Source organism: Aythya ferina (assembly GCF_964211825.1).
Source record: "Aythya ferina genome assembly, chromosome: 11".
Classification (NCBI taxonomy): Eukaryota; Metazoa; Chordata; class Aves; order Anseriformes; family Anatidae; genus Aythya; species Aythya ferina.
Window position 1 is genome coordinate 12851353 of NC_140307.1, and position 23503 is coordinate 12874855.

The 23503-nt window shown below is 62.9% G+C and overlaps 2 protein-coding genes across 3 annotated transcripts; one reads left to right on the forward strand and one right to left on the reverse strand.

The window, feature by feature from the left end:
* Positions 1-327: 327 nt before the first annotated feature.
* On the reverse strand, positions 328-18800 carry PTPN9 (protein tyrosine phosphatase non-receptor type 9). Of its 2 annotated transcripts, XM_084532699.1 has the most exons (19): positions 18576-18800; positions 18189-18336; positions 17408-17512; positions 17043-17139; positions 16365-16462; positions 16024-16101; positions 14681-14761; positions 6462-6605; positions 6039-6128; positions 5829-5953; positions 5092-5197; positions 4550-4660; positions 3648-3976; positions 3391-3484; positions 3139-3208; positions 2921-2999; positions 2477-2627; positions 2183-2390; positions 328-2100 (listed from the first exon to the last, which is right to left on the reverse strand). In XM_084532699.1, exons 1-19 carry the CDS (start codon positions 18713-18715, stop codon positions 1898-1900), a joined length of 2457 nt encoding a protein of 818 aa, XP_084388825.1. In that variant the 5' UTR covers positions 18716-18800; the 3' UTR covers positions 328-1897. The 2 variants fall into 2 exon arrangements, with proteins under 2 accessions (XP_084388825.1, XP_084388824.1); XM_084532698.1 differs by lacking the exons at positions 14681-14761; positions 16024-16101; positions 16365-16462; ... (2 more) ...; positions 18189-18336; positions 18576-18800 and adding an exon at positions 8039-9910.
* A 555-nt stretch (positions 18801-19355) lies between these two features.
* SNX33 (sorting nexin 33) lies at positions 19356-23303 on the forward strand. The gene is made up of 2 exons (XM_084532702.1): positions 19356-21144; positions 22701-23303. The coding sequence occupies exons 1-2, from the start codon at positions 19707-19709 to the stop codon at positions 22952-22954; spliced, it is 1692 nt and encodes a 563-aa protein (XP_084388828.1). The 5' UTR covers positions 19356-19706; the 3' UTR covers positions 22955-23303.
* The last annotated feature ends 200 nt before the right edge of the window (positions 23304-23503 follow it).

A 23503-nucleotide genomic window follows, 5' to 3' on the forward strand; every position in this document is an offset into this window, starting at 1 on the left:
AGGGGCGTGGCCCCCGCTGTCTCAGCTCCGCCCCCCCGCCGCGCCTGCAGGGCGGCCAGGTCAACCCGTGCGTTTGATGGGCTCCCCGACCCCCCCCACCGACCCCTTAAATAATGGGGTTTTTGTGGGGCCCCCTCACGCTCCCCGCCACCCCTCGCACCCCCAGCCCTCCCTCTCGTGCTGCCACAGCCTGGCGAAGCCTTAAACTCCCCCAAACTCCCAGCCCAGAGCCCCCCGGGGCTGGTTTTATCCCCAAAATAAAGAAAGGGCAGGGACCCCTTTTAGGAGCCCTCAGAAAAGTTGCAAGAAGTCCAAGCGCAGCCCGAGCAGAGCAGCAGCACCTCTTTATTCAGCACCCCCAGCAGCGGGCGGTGCCGGCACCTAGGCCGCAGGGCTCGCCGGGCCCCCTCGCAGCAGGCGTTTTGACAAAAACCACGGGAAAACTCCCCAAATCCTCCACACGCTGCCAGAGAAAGGACACGAGCACGTGCCCAGCTCCGTGCCTTAAGGCCCTCGTGTGGTGCATGGGGCACTAATAGGACCAAGCACACCCCATGGGCTAGGCCCCAGCGCACCCCATTACCTGGGACATGGGGCACCCCATTGCCGCCCCCCATGCCCAGGAGAGCTGCCCGCAGCCCCGTTACCTCCTGCATCCTCCCCCCTTTGGGCATCCCCACCTTCAGACCCCCACAGCCACCCAGGATCCCCCCGTCTGGCTCTCCCGGGCACCCCACACGGAGCACAGCCCGGGGATGGGGCCCTGCGAGGCACCAGCACCCCCATCAGCGGGGTGGGGAGGAAGGCTCCGCGCTCATCGTCACCCCCGAGGCGCCCTCAGCTCCCTCCCCCGCTCCTCTCCTGCCCCCCAGCACCTCCACGCAGAGAGGCGAGAGGACGGGATGCTCGTGGTGTATTTCGGTGGTGGTACAAATCAGAACAAACCAACAGGAAAAAAAAAAAAAAAAAAGAACAAAACCCCCCCCAAAAATAACGACAAAAAAAAAAAAAAACCTTTCTCTGATTAAGAGCAAAATAGGAACATTTACAAATCCATCTGGCTCCTGCTTGGATCAAGTTAATGTTAAATACAAAAAAAAAAAAAAAAGGAAAAAAAAATCTCCTCCTCCTCCTCCCCCCGAGATTATAAAAAAATAAGAATATACACATTCCGAGAGCTTATTACAGTATAAAGTTACGGGTGCCCGCCGAGGGCTGAGCGTCCTCCCGGGGTGATCCTCCCCTGAGTCACCGCGGGGCTGGGCCGTGCCGGTGACATCCCAGCCGGGCAAGCCGGTTGTCCCCACGTCCCCACGCCCCCAAATCCTCGTACCTAGCGTCTGTGCCCCGAGGGATGGGGCACGGCTCCGGGATCCCCCCCCCAGGGGGCTCCGGTGGCGTCCTGGGGCTGCGGGAGGGGAGGCACAGGGGGATGCTGCTGAGCCCCCCGGGGGGGAAACGAGGGGCAGGAGGGGGAAAGCAGGGCTGGGGGGGGCTCACTGCTGCGGGGAGAGGGCACCGGGACCCCCGGGGGGCTGTGCACGTAGGTAGATATCTGTGAAACAGCCGAAACGGAGCGCGGGGGGGTGTATTACACACGCACGGACAGACAGACACACGGACAGGTGGGGCTGAAGGAGGCCCCGCTCCCTAAGCCCCCCTCCTCCCCCGCTGGAAACACCCCCCCGGGGCTTCCCCACGGAGTTTCTGGTGGTCCCACCAAGAAATAAAAACTAAAAAGGGAAAAAAAAAAAAAAAAAAGAAAAAAAAAAAAAAGCACCTCCCCAAACCCCGTCCCACCTCGTCTCGCCCCGGTGCGGTGGCGGTAAGGCACAGTCCGAGCGCCGGGCCACGGGGGTCCTGCTGCCCGGGGGGGGATTTAGGGGTGGGGGGGGTCTCAGCGTCCCGGCGAGCCCTTTTCGGGCAGCAGCCCCCGGCGCCGGGCGTGCTCCAGGACGGCGGTGTAGCAGAAGTAATACTGCTCGGGCGTCTGGATGCTGAAGGCTCGCTGCGTCCGCATGCGCAGCACCGTCTGCTGGATGTCCAGCGTGCCCACGTCCTGCAGCTGGGACAGGCAGATGTCCAGCGCGCAGAAAGTACCTGGGGACGGCACCCACGTCACCTCCCCGGCCACCACGCCGTGCCCCCCGTGGCCCCTGCCCTCCGTTCCCCCCCCCCTTACCCGTCCGGCCGATGCCGGCGCTGCAGTGCACCACGAGCGGGGGGCCCCCCGGGTGCCCCTTGAAGCGCGGCCCCAAAGCGCTGACGGCCACCCGCTGCTGCTGCTTCACCGCCCCCAAAAAGTCGATGAGGGTGGCGGCCGAGGAGGGGACGCCGTAATCCGGCCAGCTCAGGTACTGGAAGTGGGACAGCAGCCGCCGCTCCTTGCCCTGGGGGCGAGCAAGGGGGGGGGTTGGGGTTAGCGCCCAGCCCCATGCTGCGGTGTGGGGGGTGGCGGGGGGCGGGGGGCACGCACCTCGGAGCTGTGGATCTCCAGGATGGTTTTCTTGTAGTGGCCGAGGTTCTCCACGCCCAGGTTGGTGACGGTCAGGGCCCCGAAGGACATGTGGGAGTCCTTCTCCAGGGGCCAGTACTGGCCGCACTTCCTCCTGCCGCCCTCCTCCAGCCTGGGGAGGGGAGAGGTGACAATGGGACACTCCCCTGGCCCCGTTCTGGGGACCCCAGGGGGTCAAAAGCTCTCTGCCCGGTGCTCCGTGGTGGGGACGGCCCCAAATCCAGCCCCGGGGCTGCTCGGGGAAGGGCAGGCACACCGGGATGCTGCTGGCTCTTCCCCGCGCAGTGGCATTTCGGGGGTGTCCCCTCCACCTGGGGTGCAAAGCGCTGCCCCCCGGCTGTGACAGCAGCTGGTCCCACACCAAACCCGCTCGTGGTGCCAGGAAAACGGGGCCGTGCCACTCACCGGGTCGTCATCACGATGACCAGGACGTTCTGCTCCCACACCATGCGCCAGAAGTCCCCGTAGGTGTTCTCCAGGGGCCCTGTGGGGATGGCCCCGCGCATCAGGACGGGGGGCTGGGGTGACCCCACACCCCCAGGGACAGCCACAGGCGCCCACCAGAGGAAGATGGACCCCCGTGGAGAAGCCCAGACCCCAAATAACCCCGCGGCACCCCTCACCCTGCGTCCCGATGTAGGTGTTGCGCTGCTTGTAGCCGTCCATGAAGCTGGCGTTGATGTAGTCGGTGAGCTGCGGGGAGAAACACCCGGGGTGGGGCGCACGAAGCCTCTCCAACCCCATAAAAACACCCACTGGGGTGAGGGGGGCACGGGGACGGGAAGAGGGGCACGGGGTTGGGGTCGCTGGGTGTTTGGGGAGGCAGTGAAGGGGACAGGGATGGGGATGGGGCCGGGACCCCGCTGCTGGCTCACCTCGGGGCGGCTGTAGGGCTTGGCCAGCTTGACGCGGGTCTGGTCCAGGCAGGGCACGTCCCCGTAGCGGTTCTTCTCCTGGTTGTAGGGCGCCCTGCGGGGCAGGGGAAGAGCCCAGAGGGCAGCAGGGGAATGGCAGCGGGGCTCTGCTGCCATCGCCTGGCCGCAGCCTCGGGAAGCGGCGTCCCCAGCACGGCCCCGTCCCCGCCGTGCCCCCGCGGCCCCCCGGGGACCCCGACCCCTCCGTCCCCACTCACAAGGAGCAGGCGAAGGTCCCGGCGGGGCTCCTGCGCCGGATCTCCTCGTACTCCTCGTAGATGCCGCGCTTCTGCTTGCGGCCGACGTGCTCCAGCAGCTCGGGCAGGGTGACCGAGCGGGGGCCGGGGACGTGCACGGAGCCGTTGTCCTTGGGGGCCACCAGCGGCACCAGGATGAGCTCGTCCAGGGGGTCGGGGTGCCCGTTCTGCTGCGGCAGGAAGCGGCAGTTCCAGCTCAGGGGGTCCAGCTTGAGGCAGCCCCCCAGGGTCTCGGGCAGGCACTCTCGGGGCAGGTGCTCCTTCAGCTCCGACATCTTCACCATCTGCACCTGCGGGACGGGCGGGGATGGCCGCAGCCTCGCACACAGCCCGGCCATGCAGCCAGCGGGGCTCTCCCCCCACCCCCGTTCCCCATCTTTGAGCCCAGCTCCTCCCAAAAGCAAGGGGCAGAGCCCAGCCATGAGGGCGCAGGGCTGGGATCGGCGGCGCCGCTGATGCTTGGGGGATTTTGGGGTATGGGCACTCTTTAGGTGAGGGAATTTCAGCTCCCCTTTCGCTCCCGCGGGCTCAGAAGACATTTTCTCTCCCTTTCAGCATTTCTGTCTCCACCTGCTGCTGGCAGCATCGCTGCAGAGGCCGGAGCCGCAGGTGATTTCGGGAGGGGAGCAGGGGTAGGAGATGGGATCGGAAGGCAGCAGCGGGCTGCAGGAGCCTGGGTGTCCCCGAATCGCACCCAGCAGGATGGGGCCGGCAGCCCCACAACCCCATCCCCTTCAGGAACAGCATCGAAACACACGGGGCGAAGCCTCCGGGGGGAAAACGGGAGGAAAGCGGGCACAGACGGGGCACGGGACCCCTAAAGAAGGCAGGGGGTGGGCTGTGACCCCCCGGGACACGCTCACCCTCTCGCGCAGCTTCTCCTTGAGCAGCAGGCTGATGATGGAGTAGGGCACGCGGAACCACATGGGCGCTCCCACGATGAAAACCTTCTTCAGCCGCGCCGGGAAGGCTCCCTGCGGGCGGCAAAAACGCACCGCGACGGGGTCGGCTCCGTGGCGTGGCACCAAACGCCCCCCACCCGCGGCGTGTCCCCACCGAGGGGACAACCAGAGGGTCCCCGAGGCAGCCCACAGCCCTCTGCGGCAGGGGTTTGGGCGCTGCTGCTTGCTGGTGGCTCTTTTTTTTTTTTCTTTTATTCCGGGGAAGGGAGGAGGCACGAAATGCCAGCGCGATTAAAAAAATAATTTGCATCTGTTTCTGCGCAAGCCTTGCCAGCAGCTGCAGGAGGAATCCAGCGCGTGGGGACAGCTGATCCCCTCCTGCCCTCCAGCCCCGGCCACCCGCACCCCAAATATCCCCCCGGGGGGCACAGGCAGGGCCAGCGACAGCATGGGGGGGGGAAATTGGCACGGAAAGTGCCCGGCGTCCCGCATGGAGCCGCTACCTTGAGCAGGTTGAGGATCTTCTTGCTGAGGTCCAGCTCGAAGTTGGTGTACTGCGAGCCGGCCATGTCGTAGATGAACACCAGCCCGTTCCTCTGCGTCTCAAAACTGGGCAGGGGGGGAAAAAAGAGCAGCATCAGCCAGCATCAGCCAGCATCAGCCACGCCACCCTCACCGCCCACCAGCTCCATGGTGAACCCCCCGCAGCCACCGCCCACCCAAAGCCCCCGTTAACGCCCGCTCCCACTTCCCCACCTCCACCGGGATGCCTTAAAAAAAGAGGAGAAAGGGAATTCCACGCAGCCAGCCCTCGTCTCCTCGAGATGGGGACGGGAAGCCCGGAGGCAGCCAGCTCGGCTGCAGCATCGCGCTCCCTCGGGATGCGGCGCGGGGCTCTCAGAGCCGGGGCTTTCCGAGGGCTGGAGATCCCCAGCGCTCACACACACACACAGCACGGGCTCTGAGAAGCCCACCGGTCTTTGCCATGCCAGGACAGCTTTTAAACACCTCGAAACAGGCTGTCAGCACAAACCCGGGGGTATTTTATAACCCAGAGGAGGCGCTTTAACCGCATTAAGCCGCTATAAAAGACGAGGAGGAGAAGCTGATGGAAACCAGCTGAGCAGCAGCATCTCCCCCCCCCAAAAAAAAAAAAAGGAAAAAAAAGAAAAAAACGGGGTTGGTGCATGGGGAACGGAGCCCCCCCGGTGTTGTTGCCCCTCGCCCAGCCCCTGCTCACCTCTCCACGGCTCTGTCCAGCAGGTAGAAGAGCGCCTGGAGCACCACATGCTGCACGCTCCTGCTGGGGTGGTGCAGCTTGGCGGTGAAGAGGGCGATGGAAGCCCCCGAGGGGTCCCGCACGCTCTGCCGGGGAGAGAAAGCGGGGTCGGGGGGGTGCCAGCGGGCAGCTCGGGGCCGGGGGGGGGATCTCCAGGCAGCGCCCACCCACCAGGATGGTGAACTTGCCGCTGAGCAGCTCCGAGCGCAGCGGCTCCTCGTGGGGCTTCAGCTTCACGATGCCCTCCTTCAGCCGCGTCTCCTGCGGGGGAGATTTCATTTCATTTTAATTTTTATTTTTATCAGCAAGGGGATGGCTGGGAAGGTAAAGCGGGAAGCAGCCGGGCACATCTTTAAGGGAAACCCCGATGCGGGGAGGGGCAGCGCCCTAAAAACCAGGTGGGAAAGGTCCCCACGGAGATGTTCTGCGGCCCCCATGCACGCACACCCCGGGGGCTGCCCACCCTCCCACCACCCCACAACATCAGGAGGAGACACAGGACCACCAGACACATCCCCTTGGGGATTTTGCAGGGCTGGGAAGGGTTTTCCAGGTGGGTAACAGCGGCGCAGGGGGCACAGGACCCGCACGTACCCGGTAGGAGTGGAAGAGCTCGATGGCCCGCAGGACGTCGAACTTGCGGGCCATGAGGAACTTGACGGCCACGTTCCAGGAGAGCGGGGACACATTGTACTGGCCCGTCCACTTGTTGATCTCCTCCAGGAACTGCTTGGTGGCCTGCGGGAGACAGGGGAGGTGTGCAGGGGGGGCTGCCCGGCCAGCGGGGAGGCGCTGAGCGCCCCTCGGGGGGAAGGTGGCCACGAGCGGGTCCCCACGCCCGGAGCATCCCGAGAGAAAACCCCAAATGGCTGTGCTGAAAGAGCACCGGGAGCAGGAGAGATTGGGATTCATGGGGCTGATTTATGATGTGCCAGCACCAGCTGCGCCCCAAAACGTGACACACTCAGAGAGCTGCTGCTCCCCGTCCCCTTGGGAAAAACCAAGCAGGAAACGGTCCGATGGAAAAAAACCCCAAACGCTGCTCTGCGGCACGACCACGGCCCCGAGCACCCCGGGGCGTCTCCCCTCACCCCCTGCGCACACCCAGAGGGGACACAGAGGATGGGGAAGGTCCCCAAAACGTCCCCAAAAGCAGCAGAGCTCGGCCTTAAAGCGGGAAGGTGCCTGCGAGGCGCTGCGGCTCCACGGAGAACGGCACGGGGAGAGCGGCGACATCCTCCCGCCGTGACGCAGGGCCGGCGGAGGAAGCCAGGACGTCACGGGGGGGCCCGGGGCGTGGGAAGCGCCCGAGGAGTGTGGGGGGCACTGGGGGGGCCGGGGGGAGCAGGGGCACGACCCCACTCCGGCTCGCCCCGGTGGTGGCGGGGCTGGGCTCGGGAAAGGGTTTGGGGTGGGGGAAATGGGGAGGGGGGGAGGGTTTGGGGAGGGTTTTGGGGTGTGGGGGGGGATTGGGGGGTGTGGGGCTGGATGCAGGATGGGGGATGGAGATGGGGGGAGATGGGGGGTGGAGATGGGGTCAGGGGGGAATGGGGATGGTGGGGGGTGGAGATGGGGAGTTAAGGGGATGGGGGGATGGAGATGGGGGTTCTGAGGGATGTGGGGCTGGGGGGATGCAGCTGGGGGTCCTGGGGGGTGTGGGGGATGCAGATGGGGAGTTAAGGGGATGGGGGGGTGGAGACGGGGGTCCTGGGGGCGTGGGGCTGGGGGGATGCAGATAGGGAGGTAAGGGGATGGGGGGGGTGGAGATGGGGGTCCTGGGGGATGTGGGGCCGGGGGGAGGCAGCTGGGGGTCCTGGGGGATGTGGGATGCAGCTGGGGGGTTGCGGGGATGGGGGGGGCATGGGGCCGGCTGGATGGGAGGCACAGAGCCGGGGGGGGAACGAGGGCTGCGAGGCCGGGGGGCTGCGCAGATTTGGGGAGCAGGGGGCTGGGCGTCTGGGGGCGCGCAGCAGGGGGGGGGCAGGGGGACATCCGGATGGATGGGGACGGGGAGGGGGGCAGCATATAGGGCGGATAGAAAGGGGGGTCCGGGGGGGGCGCAGGGATGCGGGGCCGGACGGAAACCCACGGCGGCCGGGGGGGGGGGACCCCAAAAAAAAAAAAAAAAAAAAAGGAGAAAAGGGGAAAAAGGGGGGTGGGGGGGGACCTACCTGCTCCTCCTCGGCGCTCAGCTCCGCGGCCATGCTGCCGGGCCGGGCCGGGCCGAGCCGGGCTGAGCCGGGCTAAGCGGCGGGGCGGCCGCCGGAGCCCATCCCCGGGGAGCCCGCGGGGCTGCGGGCACCCCCCCGGCCCCTCCCGGCCTCCGGGCGAGGCCGCACGCTCCGAGAGGGAGGCAGGGGAGGCTCCGCCCCGGGGTGGCCGAGGGAGGGAGGGAGGGAGGGAGGGGATGGGGGGGGGGAGGAAAAAAAAAGGGGAAAAGTGGGGGAGAAAAGGGGAAAAAAAAGGGGAAAAAAGGAACGGGGAGGAGGGGGGGGAAGGCAGGGAGCGGGGAGGAAGAATGGGAATGGAGAGGAAAGGGGGAAGGGAAAGGGGGAAGGGAAAGGGGGAAGGGGAAAAAGGAAGGAGTGAAGAAAAAGGAGTGAAAAGGAAGGGATGGAAAAGAAGGAGTGGAAAATAAATACAAATATAAAAATAGAGATTTTTTTTTTTAAAAAAAAAAAAAAAAGGTTAAAAAAAAAAAAAGCAAACCCGAAGAAATCCTCCCAAGCCCCGGGAAGTTTGGCTCGGCCCCGGGGAAGCTGGGCCGGGCTCCGCTCCCCGCCCCGCTCTGCCCCGGCGGGGGCGGCGGCAGGAAGCGGCCCCGGCCCCGGCCCCGGCCCCGCGGGGAGCGGCCCCCCCCGTGCCCTCCGCCAGCCCGGGGGGCCCCCGGGCGCGCCCCCCGCAGCCTCCCCGGGGCTCCCCGGCAGCGGCATCCCCGGCCCCCGGGGCTCCCCGAGCCTGCCCCGCAGGCAGCGATCCCGGCCCTGCCTTCGCTCTCCTCCCTCCTCGGCCCCCCCCCGGGCACCTTCCCGGTCCCGCTGCCTCCCCGAGGCTCCCGGCCCCGCCGCCCGGGCCAGGGGGACATTTTGTTGGGCGGCGGAGCGCGGAGCTGGCGCCCTGCCCGCAGCCCGAGAGCCTGCACCTCGCTCGCAGAAAATGGAAGAAAGGGCAGAGGGAAGCGGCCGGGCCCGCAGCCGGAGCCCACGGAGCTCTCAGGAGCTCCCCGCTCGCTCGGCCCGACCCCAAATTTGGAGCCTGGCTCGGTGAGCAGCGATGCTGCCTGATGCCCATGGGCAGGGATCGCACCCAGCGAACGCAGGAGCCGCAGCGACCAACTGCGCTGGCACCGGGAAGCTTCCGTGTGCCACCCTCTCTCCAAACACAGGCGTTTGTTTCCAGCGGGAATCGCAAGGCAAATATTTATCCCTCCGGCCCAGCTCGTGCTTTTAAAAGGGAAACTATGCGGCATCAGCTGGAGCGGGCGGAAAGCGCCGGCTGCTTCCCTCCAGCTCGCCGCCATCGATCAGGGCTGGAGGCAGCGGCCCCTCTCAGCCGCGGTTCATCTCCGGCTCCCTCCCTTTCCCTTCGCTGGAGGACCTTGAGAGCTGGCTGAAGGGCAGCAGGGAGCCTGAAACCCGAGCTGCGGCTCTTCCAGCTCCTTCCTCCCCGAGGGATGCGCAGGCCGAGCAGCCAGGTGCCCAGCTCGGGAGGTAGAGCTGGGCTGGATGCGCCCAGACCCCGCTGCCCTCCCGGCGCTCCCAGGGCCTCTCTCCGCACCGCTTTGGGGACCAGGCAGCCCAGCTGCTCGTCCTGTCCCCCTGCAGCAGTCGCTTTGCAGGCTAAAAACACAACCCGCTGCTCAAAAAGGGCCGTGGACACGTCTGAGAAACAAAAAAGGGGTCCCAGAGCTGGGGGGCTGTTTCCTCTCCTCCCGTGGAGGGGGAGCAGGGGGCGGCCCCGTCCCCCTGCCGCGCTGACAGCTCCTGTGGCTGTAATCGATAGCAGCGGCACGGTCAGATGATCGCGAGCAGCCAACGTGCTTGGCACAGAAACGAGCATTTTCTGGGAAAAATGGGGGGGTGAGGGCAGGAGGCGAGTGCCCCCGCTATCTGTGTGCAGCCTCCCTGCCGGCGCTATCTCCTGCTGGGCATGGGCCCTCCTCGGGGGCTGCAGGGAGGCGTTCGCACGAGGATACCCAATCCCATGGGTTTTGCCCATTTTCCTCTCCCCCTCCACATTTAGAGTGGCCCTGCTCTGGCTTTTGTCATCTCCCCTTCGAAAACAAGCTGGGGACAGCAAGGGTGACGGTGAACCAGCCCCAGGGACACGCAGGAGAGTGGGCTTGGGCAGGTAGGGGCTGGAGCAGCTCGCTGCGCTGAGAATTAAAGCCCTTCAGAATTAAAATCCATTCAGTGGGTTTGCAACCAGCTTTGTAATCCCCCTTTGGGAGGCACAGCGTGTCTCGGCCCTGAGGTAGCAGGGAGACGCTGAAGAATTCGCATTTCTGATAAGCCTTTTTTATTTGGCACCATCGGTTTTGAGAGCGAACTCATTCCTTCCTCCCTCTGCCGAGAAAAGCCCGGCGTCCAGGCTGGGGCTCACGCAGCACGGAGCCATGCTGAGAGGCAGGGCCAGCTGTGATGCAAGGGGAGCGAGCTTCTCAGCAACTCGTGGGCGTGGAAAGCCCTGCCTGCAGCTGTACGGCCGGCCCGCTGCAGATTTGCGTTACTAGAAGCAGGCTGACCACAAAACTTTCATTGAGAAGGCCCGGGCAAGCAGCTGGGGCAGCAGGCTGCAGCGCCCCGCGGGCACGGCTGCCAGCAGGACCCCCGCCCCAGCAGCAGGATCCCAGAGCCTCGGACAGAAGCAGGGGCTGAGCTGGGAGCCCCGAAGCTCGGGCCAGGTTTTATTTCACAGCAGGTGACTGCCCGAGCAGAGAAGCAGACGATCCTATGGAAACCCTCGCTTCTGCGAGGCCAAAAAGTGGCTCTCAGGGCACCGCCGTGCCCTTTACACGAAGCCATCCTATAACGATTACCTTCGCTGCCCCCCAAGGGAGCAAGAAACCTTTTAGAAACCTTTTCCTTCCTCCTCCCCCAGCAGCCTAATTCTCCATCCTCACTGCTTCCTCCTGGCCCCCGGGAGAGCCCGCTGGCTGTGGGGTAGACAAATGTTCCAACTCGTAGTGCCCGTCCCCAGCAGCGCTCGGCTGCCCCTCTGCCAGCTTTTTACTCTTCTTGCTCTCGATGATCTGCTGGAGCTGACGCCCAGCGTAGTCGGGCTTGGCCGTGAGCGCCGTGGGGGGCACGGCCAGCCCCAGGATCTCGGGCAGCATGTAGGGCCGGAGCCAGCCCACCAGCGGCGTGCTGCCGGGCGTGTAGTGGGTTTGCTTGTGGTAGAAGAGAAGGCCGTCGACCTGCAGGAAGGAGAGAGAGCGGGTGAAAAGCCCGAGCTGGAGGCTTTTACAGGTCAACCAGAGCGCCAGACGGCGGCACCGCTCCTCGCTCGCCGGCCAAAGCCACCAGCTGGATCGTTTTATCGCAATAAATAGCGGAAGGGAAAGGGGAAACCCGCAGAGCTGCTGCCCTGGAAGATCAGCGCAGGTCCAGCGCGTGCCAGAAGGCTTTAAGGCATCAAAGGCAAACGTTTCGAGGCTGACGGCGGCACGGAGCAGTGCTTTTCCCCTGGTTGCCGTGATCCCATTCCACAGAAAAGCCACCCCGATTCCGAAGGAGGCAGCGCACAAAAAGGCCATTTTACTGGATGAGGCTTATTTTAAATAATACATTGGGAGAGTAATTAGCGGGAGCGCGTGACGCCAAGGAGCCCCGCTTCCTAGTGGCACTGCTACAGCTCTTCCAGCTTGCTTATGCAAAACAAACTCTTAATGCTTCCCGAGAGAGAACTCCTCCAGCGATCAATGACAGCTACGGGCACTCAGGCCTCCAAAGGCTGAGACCCAAACCCTCGTGGCTGGCGTTTTCCCCACACCCAAGCCTCCTCAGCCCCGCTTTCCCCGGGTTTCCCAGGGGTGCACTCGGCAAGGTTCGATCCTGCTGCAAGACCAGCTGGCTCGGGAGGTGCTGCTGCTTTTAGCTCAGCCTCGTGAGCTCTCAGAGGCCATTTCCCTACGAGTACGAGTGGCTGAGTGGGCACAAGCGGGCAAAGAAAAGAGCCCACCACGTTCAGCTCTGTCAGGATGGGGCTGCAGCAGCCCCAAGTGCTCCCCGGCCCCTCCTGGAGCCCACAGCCCCCAGAAAAGGGGCACCCGTACCAGCAGTGAGCCGAGGCACGGAGGGACCGTGCAGATCGAGGTGAGTTTGGTGCCTGTGAGCCTGGCCAGGCAAAGTGCAGGCACGTGTCCACCTCTGCGCCCGGGCACCGGCTTCCAGCAGAGCGGGTGTTGCTCCCCACGTCACTAAGGCTGTCATTTTTGGTCACTGTTAAGAGCTTGCAAAATGATCCCAGAAAAGGGGGGATTCCCGTGCTAGGAACGCACGAAAGCAGAACAGTAAACAGCTTGTGCAAGCCCCCGGATATCTGAGTGCAGAGCTTCTCTCCCCCCCTCTCCCTGCTTCCTGGGAAGATGCACGGAGAGGAGCCAGGTCATGCAGCACCACACCACCGCGCTCTCCCGGGAGGATGCACGGCCCTCTGCGAGCAGCGGGGATTCTCCAGCACCCGCAGGAATCTTTTAGCGACATCAGCGCCTGGAAACGCTTCTGCCTTCCAGACCGCTCCACACAGCTTCCCCAAACGGAGGAATTCGGAGCCTGGTAGAGGGTTAGGTCACATTCCTCCTCCCCGTGATTTCTGCTAAGTTACTGTAACTCCCATCTTCCTTTCGGTTTATTTAATTTGTTGGCTGTGCCCTTTATCCTGAGTCACTACTCCGACACCAGCCACATCAAGATAAGGGCTGAGAGTGGCTCCGTACGACTGAACCTTTTGAGAAACTGGCCGGGAAGGATTTCACATTCCCAAGCCATGCTTTCCAGATGTTAGGTGCTCAGTAGCATGCCTCCTCCTCCACATCGGGTTTTCTGAGAGACTTTGGCTCCCCCTGCCTTCCTAGAAACTCGCATGCTGTTTTACTCAGATCCGTGGGTAGCTCCTGAAATCCCCTCCAAAAAACACTCAAAACTCAGTGCCAGCTGACTGATCCAAAGTCCACCGAATTCAATAGAAAAAAAAATAATAAGCGAACTCCTGCTCTGAAGATAGCAAACTAGGAGCCAGGTCCTAACTCCGAGGTTACAGATTAACTCTGAGGACCCGAATTTGAAAGCACAGACCAAGTCTGTCGCCACCGCACCCATAATAGCCTGCTAATAGGCTGAATAACTACGGCCACGCCATGCCCAATAGGCAGAGAAAAGCCTCCCCTGCTTTCACAAACCTATTTAGCGTGATTCATCACAGGATGCTGGGCCCAGGCGCAAGGAGATATCTATTACACTGCCCAGCCTACAGCGAGGCTGCATTTGTGCCTTCTGCAAAGACAGCAGGAGAAAGGGGATGCCTGCTGCTGCTGAGGCAGTCAGTTGAGCACGTTGAAAAGTTTTTCCTGCAGGTTTTCTTCAGTTCCCACTCCCCTACCTGTGTTCACAGCAGTTTCTGACTTCCTTTGGCGACCGTCCTGGCCTTAACGAGCAGAAGGCAAAGTCAGCCCTCACAGCCCAACAAGCATTCCCCCAAGAAGTTTAAACCTGCACTTGTTAATCGCTAACTTGGGCCGTGCAAGCACAAGAGACGCAGTCCCAGCGTGGCTTTTGGCTTCGTAGGACAAGCAACCCCTGTGGAGGCTGCTCCTGAGCTAGGAGTAAGGCTGAGCGCTCTGCAGGAACTGCTGCAGCAACTGGAAGAGCTCCTGGCTCCCAGGTGTTTGTCACGGCCCCTGCATCCCCCATCCTTCTCTGCTTTGGTGCCAGGTCAGCCACCAAAAGCTTCTAAGACATTATGCTGGGGCCTGCAACTCGCCACCACACAGTTGAGCTGCTCAGCATGCCAGTGCCTGCCCTGCCCTTCCTCACGGGGCAGCAGAGGGGCTGAGCAGCACTGCCAGCCGCTCTTACAGGGGAATGAGCACCTCTGAGAGCCAGCCAGGAACAGCAGGAGCCAAAGGCAGGAAGCTGCTGGCTCTGGACAGAAGCGAGCAGCAGATCTCACGCTATTCCCTCTGCCAGATCCGGTGGCAGCAGCAGCACAGACCCCTGGGGCCACATCCCAGAAGGACTCAGGTGCCCTCAGAAGCTGCCATGAGCTCAAACACACCCCTTTCCTCCCCACGAGAGGCAGCACAGCTGAGTGTCCTGCACACAGGCAGATGGGAGCAGCTCAAGGGAGGAAACACAGAGTCTGCAGCAGATTTCAGAGAATGACACCAGCCTGCCTGCCTCGCAGACCTCCTGAGAGCTGCCAGCATGCAGCCCGGTACGCTGCACAGATCCTCAGGGCCCACCTGGAGCAGTACACGGAGCCAGCTCTGGCCCTGAGAAGTTCAGCTCTGTCATAATTCCACGTGAATGTGAGTTATGCTACTTCTGGAGGCAATCTCCATCAACTCAGCTCTTCCCAGGGAGGGTAAGGACGGTCCAAACGCAGGGAACACTGCGCTTTAACCCTCCCTAACCAGCCTGGCTGGACGCAGCCTGTGCTTGGTGACAGCCACCCGCACACAAAGCCTTCCCCAGACACTTCCCTGAGCAGCACAGCAGCTCAGCAGGCTTCCCGCAGGCCTGGGGAGAGCTGCCAGGAGGACGGGATGCGCTCTGGCAGGCACGCAGCCAGGCTGTCCCCCTGCGTGTTCTCACCTCGAACGGGTAGTCCGTGGCCAGCACCGTGCACAGGCTCTCCGGGGTGCAGGGATAATTCTGCAGGCCCACAAATTTGTACTGAAATGGTAAAAGAAGAGGGTTAGAGGAGAGAAAACCGCACAGCCTAAGATAGAACAATTCAGTGAACCAAGCGCTGGCGTGGAGGTGGCTGAGGAGGAAGCGTTTCCCCTGGTTCAAGACCTAACAGGAACGACAGGATGAAGGAACCAGACAGGTCTCAGGCCTCGCTCCAGTAACAGCAAGCAACCTCTGAGAGACAACCCGGGATCATCACGACCCCCGGTGTGCCCAGAAGGATCTATTTCAGGTATTTTGCATCTATCATCCCTGCTCCAAACACCCCCCCAAGGCATTTTGTTGGGGGTGCAGATGGCAGAGGCCCAGCACGCGGCTCCTGCGTGCCCCTGCTACCTTTCCCCGAGCATCCGAGGCTGCAGGAAGGGCTTTTCAGGGGAGCTGACCCTGAGATGCTCTCTTAACCAAAATAGAAAGTGATGACCTCTGGGCAGGATGCAAAGCAGACAGATGTCTGCGCCCGGCTGCTGGCTCAGCCAAGCAAACCTTTCCACCCAGGAAATGGAAGCTGAAACGACCCCCCCCCTCGTCAGGGAGCTGTCTTCTGGATATTCTTGTTGGAGTCAGAACAGGATGTTCTCCGAACACGGATACCTCTGAGCTGGCACAGGAGCATTTCTCCCCATTAATGAAAGATCTGCTCCACCCAGAGGCTGCCTTGCTCGGCTCTGCCAGCCAGGCTGCCAAATCCCCTCGTGTCTGTCCCCAAAAATCACCTTCCATGCCACCGCGGGTGCCAGGGCTGGCCCCTACACACACACATACAAGTCTTCAGGGACTCCAGGTGGCAACGCAACGCCCACCCCTACAACTTCAGCGACTGGCTTGAGCTCCTGCTAAAGCTTTGTGATCCTTTATCCCTGCCTCGTAAGCCTGGACTACCAAAGAATAATTCCCTTTGTAGGCAGGCTGCAGACCGACACCGTCCCTCTAGAAACCACACTGGTTTTCCATTCCACTGCAAGCAAAAGCTGAAAGAGGCGTGGACGTTAGCCGATATCCTGCAGCCTGATCTCCCTCGGCACTTTGGCTGGAAAGAAAAACCCACATTCATTTACAACGCTCCGCGGCTCTATTTACATCCTGAACATGTCAGCCCATTCCGTCACAAGTACGCTTTGAAGCCTGATCTGGAAGGGGAAAAAAAAAAAAATGCTTTTGCCTGCAAACAAAAGTGCTGAAGCCTGCTGAACAGGAGAGCTTACCCCCCAGCCTCCTCCTCCTGCCAGTACAAAAGAACTTACTGGATTAATCCTGCTTTTCTCTCCCAGCCCTTCCTCCTCTTGGATCTTTGAGAAGAGCCAGAAGAATCTGAAGTCAGTCTGAGGAAAGAGACAGCCCTTAATTACTATCCGCCACACATCCGCACCTGCAGGGCCACAGCTCTCACAGATTTACAACGAGCACCCTCCCCTTGCATACTTCCCTCAAAACACCCCCAAAATTTGCCCCGTTACGCCAGCAGCCGCCAGCCCACGAGCTGTAGAGGTGCTGCTGGTTCGCTCCAGCACTCCCCACGCTGCGTGCTGAGCTCCAGCTGAAATCCAGCTTGGGGAATTGGGAGCAAAAGGGAGAAATTCAGTACCTGGCAGTCATACACAGGGTGTCCCCTCCAGCACATCACGTCGAGGATGTAGTACGTCTGCTGCGCCTCGCTGTAGATGCAGTCCAAGATGCAGTACACTGCGCACAGACACCAGGAGGTCCGGGCGCTGCCCAAGCCCCCCAGCAAGCGCCAGATCAAATCCCTCCTGCACTGAGCCCCGGCGCAGACCCGGAGGTGCAGCGGGAAGCCCTCCTTGTACACGTGGCCACAAAAAGTTTTTAGCTCAAAGGATCTACAAAGGTACCACGCAGAGGCACAGCAAGCAAAAGCATCTGTCAGGCAAAGGCGCTTTATCCATCTCTATCCCCACCCCAGTGCAAGCCAAGCCCTGGTAAAAGGTATTAACGAGAGCAGGCTGTAAGCAGCTCTGCTGCTCAACGTAACGAGAACACTGAGGTTTAAGCAATTAACCAGGCAGCTAATTAGAAGAAATGGTCTTATTTAGCATAAAGGCATTGGAGATCGTCCACATCTAGGTATCTCCAGAGAAACACGGACAGCCTGAAGCTGACTAACCCCTGGCACCAGAAACGGGAGCAATTTGGGGGCCCCGGGGAGCAGCACTGAGCCACCATGCCTGTGGGTACGTGCACACGCACGGAGAAGACGGAGGCTGTCCTCTGCCTGCCCCAAAACCCTCCTCAGATCACTCGTTACCTTTCTCACTCATTGAATTGTGCCGGTTTCCCCCTGGGAGCAGCGAGGGGAACCTGCTGACACAGAAGCCGCTCTTGGTGTAAGCTGCTGTGGAGCCCTGAGAGGAAAAGGGAGACAGAACAACGTCAGAGCTGGGCTCAGCACCCTCCTGCCACAGTGGGAACACCCCCGGGGTGCTGGAACACAGCTCGCCCCCAACCCGCCCGCCCAAGGAGAGGTGCTGGGTGCTCAGCACGGATCCCAGAGCCCAAATGTTTGCAGTTCTCAGGGGGTTCATGCTCTGGGGAGCTCGACACACGGGGCAGCCTTAGGCTGGCTGGCACAGGAAGGGTGCAGGACAGGACACCCCTTACTCTGTTACGTACCCGGGAGGCCACGACCAGTGCCCGCTTCCCGACGGGACACACCACAGCAAGCCACTCCTGCTCCAGGTCCACGGGGACGTCGATCAGCCACTCAGACAGCATCAGCTGCAGGGAAACACGGAAAAGCAGCTGGTAACAACGCCCCTGCAGCCATGGGAAACACACGGCTCAAGGACAAAGCAGGAAGGTTTTGGCTCTGTTCTACAGCTCCTCCAGGTGCTTCATGGACAACTTGTGTTGCTCACCGGGCCAAATTACAGCACCCAGCTCCCTCTGACTAACCTGTGCAGCAGGCTCTTCCCCTAAGTCTTTCTCCTGACTAAGCTTCCGAGCACAGTGCGGGGCTCGCAGCCCTCACCTGGGCATCCCGGTCCTTGTGCCAGCCTCACTTCAGCCTTTCATTTCATTCATTTAGTTTTAAACAGGTGGTGGACCTCAGGGATGCATAACGTTAGGGATAAAGAGCACAGCTGAGTTCTCTCCAGGCCCCTCAGCACGTTTGGTGGCACCAGCACAAAACCTGCATGCCTTTTAGAGAAAACGTGGCACTGAAGCTGAGGAGCCCCCTCTGCCAAGGTTTCCCTTCCTTCCTGGTGCCCTAAGGGTGATGAGAAGCAGAAATCTTTAACGGAGCGCTGCGCAGTGGTGCATAAACGCCTTTAGCAGGGCTAAAACCCCCCAGAGCCTGCATGCAGCCCAGCTCAGCCTGCCCTCTGCCCGTGTAAGCAGCAGGAAGGCTGAGCCACTGAGCACCCAGAGCTCGCCTGAGGCGGCCACACACCTGGTTGGCGTAGCGCTTGGGCAACTTCCTCTCCACCTCCATCTCCTCCTCATCCTCCTCCTCTTCATCCTCCTCCTCGTCACTCTCCACCCCAACCCAGTCATTCTCTGCCAGCCTCCTGGCATGGTTCACGTAGTCCAGCCGCCTCCTGGAGGGGGAAGGAGAAGGAATAAAGGCACAGGGCGACACAGACACCCCTGCCCCACCCCCCTCAGGCCTCCCCCACGCCCCTCAGGCCTCCCCCCTCCCCCCCTCAGGCCTCCCCCCTCCCCCCCTCAGGCCTCCCCCCCCCCCTCAGGCCTCCCCCACAGCCGGGCCCCGCAGCCTGCAGGCCTCTGTCCCTGCGGCCTCCCTCGCTCCCCCCGCGCCCCCCCCATCGGCTCTCACTCTCTCTGGAGGCGGAGGAGGCGCTGCCGGCGCTCGGCCTGCCCCAGCCCCCCCCCGGAGCGGCCCTTGTAGGCGCCGAGCCTCGGGTGCGGCCCCGCGGGCTCGGCCAAGGCCTGCAGGGCCGCGCTCAGCTCCTCCATAGCAACGCCCGCGCGCACTTCCGCCCACCGAGACGCCGCGCCTAGAGCGTCGCCGCCCCCGTCACAGCGCCCCCTGCCCGCTCGGAGGACCCCACCCCCGCCGCTCCCCCGGAGGGGAGGGGAGCGCTGGAAGGGTGGGGGGGGGGCGGATTTGGGGGTCCCGTGCGGCGGAGGGGGGGGGGAACCGGGATGGGGACGGTGCGGGGAGGGAGGGGGGAGGCCGGCCCGGTGCCCCCCCCCCGGGGCGGGTGCTGCCTGCAGAGGGCGGCGGAGGGCGGCGCGGGGAGCCCGGCGGGGCCGTGCGTCACCGGGGGGGGGCGGCGGGGCCAGCCCGGCACCGGCACCGGGGAGCGGCACCGGCACCGGGACCCGCACCGGGACCCCGCACCCGCACCGGGACCCGCCGCCCGCTCCGTCCCGCTGCAGGTTTGCGGGAACGGAGAGAGCCGGGGGTGGGGTGGGAGGGGGGGGCGGCTGGGAAAAGAGGGGGGGGCAAGCAAAAAAACACAAGAAAACCAAAAAAAACAAACCAAGGGAAAGGAAAAAAACAACCAAACTGAGCAAAACAAGGCGAAACAACCCCAAAAAAGGCTGGCGGAAAGCCCCCCCGGGCTGCCTGCGGAGGGGGAGGCAGCTGGGGGGGGAGTAAGGGGGGAGAGGGGCTGAGTGGTGCTGAGCGGTGCTGAGCGGTGCTGAACCGTGCCGAGCTGTGCCAAGTGGTCCCGAGCTGTGCCGAGTGGTCCCGAGCCGTGCCGAGCCGTGCCGAGTGGTGCTGAGCCCCCCCGGTGGATGCTAAGCCCGGCGGCCGCCCCCCCGGGGGCTGGTGGCCAGCAGCGGGGCGCCGTGCCTCCAGCGGGGCGTCGAGCCCTGAAGCGGCTCCCGCTCGCTTTCCGCCACCTTTCCCCCCAAAACCGGCCTCGGCTCTTCGGGGACTCCGCTTGAGGCCGTCCTCCGCCGCCTTCCCCCCCCCTCCAACCTCCCGGCCCCGGCCATGGCGCTGCGCGCCCGAGCGCTCTACAACTTCCAGAGCGAGAACAGGGAGGAGATCAGCATCCAGGAGAACGAGGAGCTCGTCATCTTCAGCGAGGACTCTCTGGACGGCTGGCTGCAGGGCACCAACAGCCGCGGCGAGACCGGCCTCTTCCCGGCCTCCTACGTGGAAATCCTCCGCTCCCGAGCGGGCTCCGGCTACACCGAGAGCCCCGGCAGCCCCGCCGGCTCCCCCGGGCACGGCTCGGCCTTCTACGCCTCGCCGCCGAGCGTCTCCTACCAGGGCAGCTTCGAGGATGACGACGATGATGACTGGGATGACTGGGACGACGCCTGCACGGTGGTGGAGGAGCCCCGCGGCCCCCTGGGTGCCAACGGGCACCCCTCGGCCGGGCTGCAGCCCCCGGCGCCGCCCTACTACGGCCACCAGCCCGCCGGCTACCGGGCCAAGCCGTCGCTGGAGAGGCAGGACAGCTTGAGCTCCTCCAAGAGGGGCAGCGTGGTGGGCAGGAACCTCAACCGCTTCTCCTGCTTCGTCCGCTCGGGGGTGGAAGCCTTCATCCTGGGCGACGTGCCCCTGATGTCCAAGATCGCCGAGGCGTACAGCATCGAGATGGGGGCGCGGGGCCCCCAGTGGAGGGCCAACCCCCACCCCTTCATCTGCTCGGTGGAGGACCCCACCAAGCAGACCAAGTTCAAGGGCATCAAGAGCTACATCTCCTACAAGCTGACCCCCAGCAACATCAACTCGCCCGTCTACCGGCGCTACAAGCACTTCGACTGGCTCTACAACCGCCTGCTGCACAAGTTCACCGTCATCTCCGTGCCCCACCTGCCCGAGAAGCAGGCCACCGGGCGCTTCGAGGAGGACTTCATCGAGAAGCGCAAGCGGCGCCTGATCCTCTGGATGGACCATATGACCAGCCACCCCGTCCTCTCGCAGTACGAGGGCTTCCAGCACTTCCTCTGCTGCCGCGACGAGAAGCAGTGGAAGCTGGGCAAGCGGCGGGCGGAGAAGGATGAGATGGTGGGCGCCAGCTTCCTGCTCACCATCCAGATCCCCACCGAGCACCAGGACCTGCAGGACGTGGAGGACCGGGTGGACGCCTTCAAGGCCTTCAGCAAGAAGATGGACGACAGCGTCCTGCAGCTCACCAACGTGGCCTCGGAGCTGGTGCGCAAGCACGTGGGGGGCTTCAGGAAGGAGTTCCAGAAGTTGGGCAACGCCTTCCAGGCCATCAGCCACTCCTTCCACATGGACCCCCCCTACAGCTCCGACGCCCTCAACAACGCCATCTCCCACACGGGCAAGACGTACGAGACCGTGGGGGAGATGTTCGCCGAGCAGCCCAAGAACGACCTGTTCCTCATGCTGGACACTCTCTCTTTGTACCAGGGGCTCCTCTCCAACTTCCCGGACATCATCCACCTCCAGAAAGGTACGGGGGCTCTCCCGGGGGTGGCTTCTTCTCCCTTAGGGCCGGGGATGTCTTGCATGATGGCCCCATGCGTGGAGTGGGACCTGGGGTGCAGCCCTGTGCTGTGCGGGGACGGGAATGGGGTTTGGGATGAAGGTGGGGATGAGGATGCATGGGGATGGAGACGGGAATGGGGCTGGGGATGATGGTTAGGATGGGGACGAGGATGACGATGGGGATGGCGATGAGGATGGGGATGATGATTAGGACGGGGATGAGGATGAGAATGGGCATGACACTGAAGATAAGCATGATGATGAAGATAAGGATGACAAGGAGGATGGGGATGACGTTGAGGATGGGAATGACGATGACAATTAGGATGGGGATGATGATGAGGCTGGGCATCGGGACCATCACACGTGGCAGCACTTCCCAACCCCTGGAGGTGCTGCTGGCTCCAGGCTCAGTTTTTGGACCTCCTGGGGACAACCAGGGTCAAAGTCTTTGCGAGTACACCCCTGCACATCAGAGAAGAGGACGGCTGGGCCCAGCACCCGGCTGCCCAGGGCACTCAGCACCCCATGCGGGGTGGCTGCGGAGGGCAGGGGATAAATCCCTGCCGGCGGTGTCCCCGTGCCCTGTCCGGGTGTGACGCACAGCCGGGCTGGGTGTGGGAGCGGGGCCGAAGTCCACGCACCCCTCCCAGGACACAGCAGGGAGGGGACATCCGCACTGGCCGGTGGCTTTGGGGCCGGGGGCTTTTCCCCGGAGCCCCCGCGTGGCTCCGTGTCCCCGGGGGCCAGCCGGAGGAGCAGCCCTGGCCGCTTCCCTGCGCTCCTCTCCTCACTTTGTTTACCAGCGCGGGCTGGATCCCGTCCGGAAGCGAGGCCGCGTGGGCAGAGCGGAAGGCAGGATTTGGCCTCCAACCTTTGCTTCCTCCGGGCTCCTCCTCCTCCTCCTCCTCCTCCTCCTCCTCTGGGGGCAGTGGCAGCTCCCCGACCCCGGGTCCCCGCTGCCGGCAGGGAGAGGGAACGAATTCCCAGCGTCCGCTGGAGGCCAGATCCTGTTTGCAGGCAAACAGCCTCTGTGCTAAGGAGGGGGAGGAATGCAGGGCCAGAGCCAGGCGGGATTCTTTCGAAACCGAGCTATAAAAATAAAAGGAAGGAGGGGGAAATCTGGTGTCGGAGCATCAGCTGTGGCTCCGGCACTCTCCGTCCCCGGGATGCTGCAGTCAGCAATGTCCTGCCTGGCTCTCCAGCTCCCACCAGGGCTGCCCCATGCCGTTATCAGCCCAAACTGCACTTTGTAGCAAAGTTTCTTTCGGGAGCTCGCCCCAGCTGCCAGCTCCGAGGCCGGGCTGTTATCAGCTGGCAGCAGCACCCGTGCAAGGGTTGGGTGCGCTGGTGAACCACCCGAGCACGCCGCTCACCCCAAGGAGAGCTGCTCCTGGTGGGAAGCAGCTCGGGGCTCTCGGGAGCTGGGGCCGGAGGGGCCGGGGGACCCCAAAGGCATCCCCGATCCCTTTAGGGGATTTTGGGGTCCCCACCAGCTCTCACTCTGCCCTGCCTCGCCAGGCGCCTTCGCGAAGGTGAAGGAGAGCCAGCGGATGAGCGACGAGGGCCGCATGGACCAGGAGGAGGCGGACGGGATCCGCAAGCGCTGCCGCGTGGTGGGCTTCGCCCTGCAGGCCGAGATGAACCACTTCCACGAGCGGCGCGTGGCCGACTTCAAGAGGATGATGCAGTCCTACCTGAAGCAGCAGATCATCTTCTACCAGCGCGTCAGCCAGCAGCTGGAGAAGACGCTGCGCATGTACGACAACCTCTAACGCCCCCCCCGACGTGCCTGCTTGCTGCCCCTCCGAAACCACGCAGTTTTCTCTCCGCGGCCTTGCAGAGCTTCTCTGTTCAGGGGGGCTGAGGACGAGTGGGAACTCATGACGCTAGTGACCAAATACCTTCGGGGTCTTCCCCCAGGCGGGCTGCGGTGCCGTGCCACCGCGCAGCGGGTCCAGGGGGGATGCGGGTGTTTCCCACGAGACACACGGACAGCGACGTGGCGGTGCTGGTAGCTCTGCCCACCCGTTTTTAGCTTTTCCAAAAAAAAAAAAAAACAAACAAAAAACACTAAACCCGTCCTCCCAGAGGAGAGAGGTGGGCGCATCCCGGCTCGCTGGGAGGAGAAATCAAAGCGGTCGACATTTTGCACACTGAGAGTTTTTCAGAGGGGAAAGGTCTTTATTTGGAAGAGAAATTTTTGTTTTGTTTTGGGGTCATGAGATATTTTCAATATTTTCCATTTTTCGCAACCGTTTCTGCAGCATTTTTACCAATTTTTAAATAGACACAGAAGCGAACGGAAATCTCTTTTCTCAAGC

Excerpts from the sequence above, each read along its gene's own strand:
- PTPN9 (XM_084532699.1), bottom strand. The coding sequence starts at position 18,715 with ATGGAGGAGCTGAGCGCGGCCCTGCAGGCCTTGGCCGAGCCCGCGGGG. Across the intron at positions 5,954-6,038 it reads GCGGCAAGTTCACCATCCTG|AGCGTGCGGGACCCCTCGGG; the intron begins GTGGGTGGGCGC and ends TCTCCCCGGCAG. Across the intron at positions 3,209-3,390 it reads AGCCCTACAGCCGCCCCGAG|CTCACCGACTACATCAACGC; the intron begins GTGAGCCAGCAG and ends TTCTCCCCGCAG.
- SNX33 (XM_084532702.1), top strand. The coding sequence starts at position 19,707 with ATGGCGCTGCGCGCCCGAGCGCTCTACAACTTCCAGAGCGAGAACAGG. Across the intron at positions 21,145-22,700 it reads CATCATCCACCTCCAGAAAG|GCGCCTTCGCGAAGGTGAAG; the intron begins GTACGGGGGCTC and ends CTGCCTCGCCAG.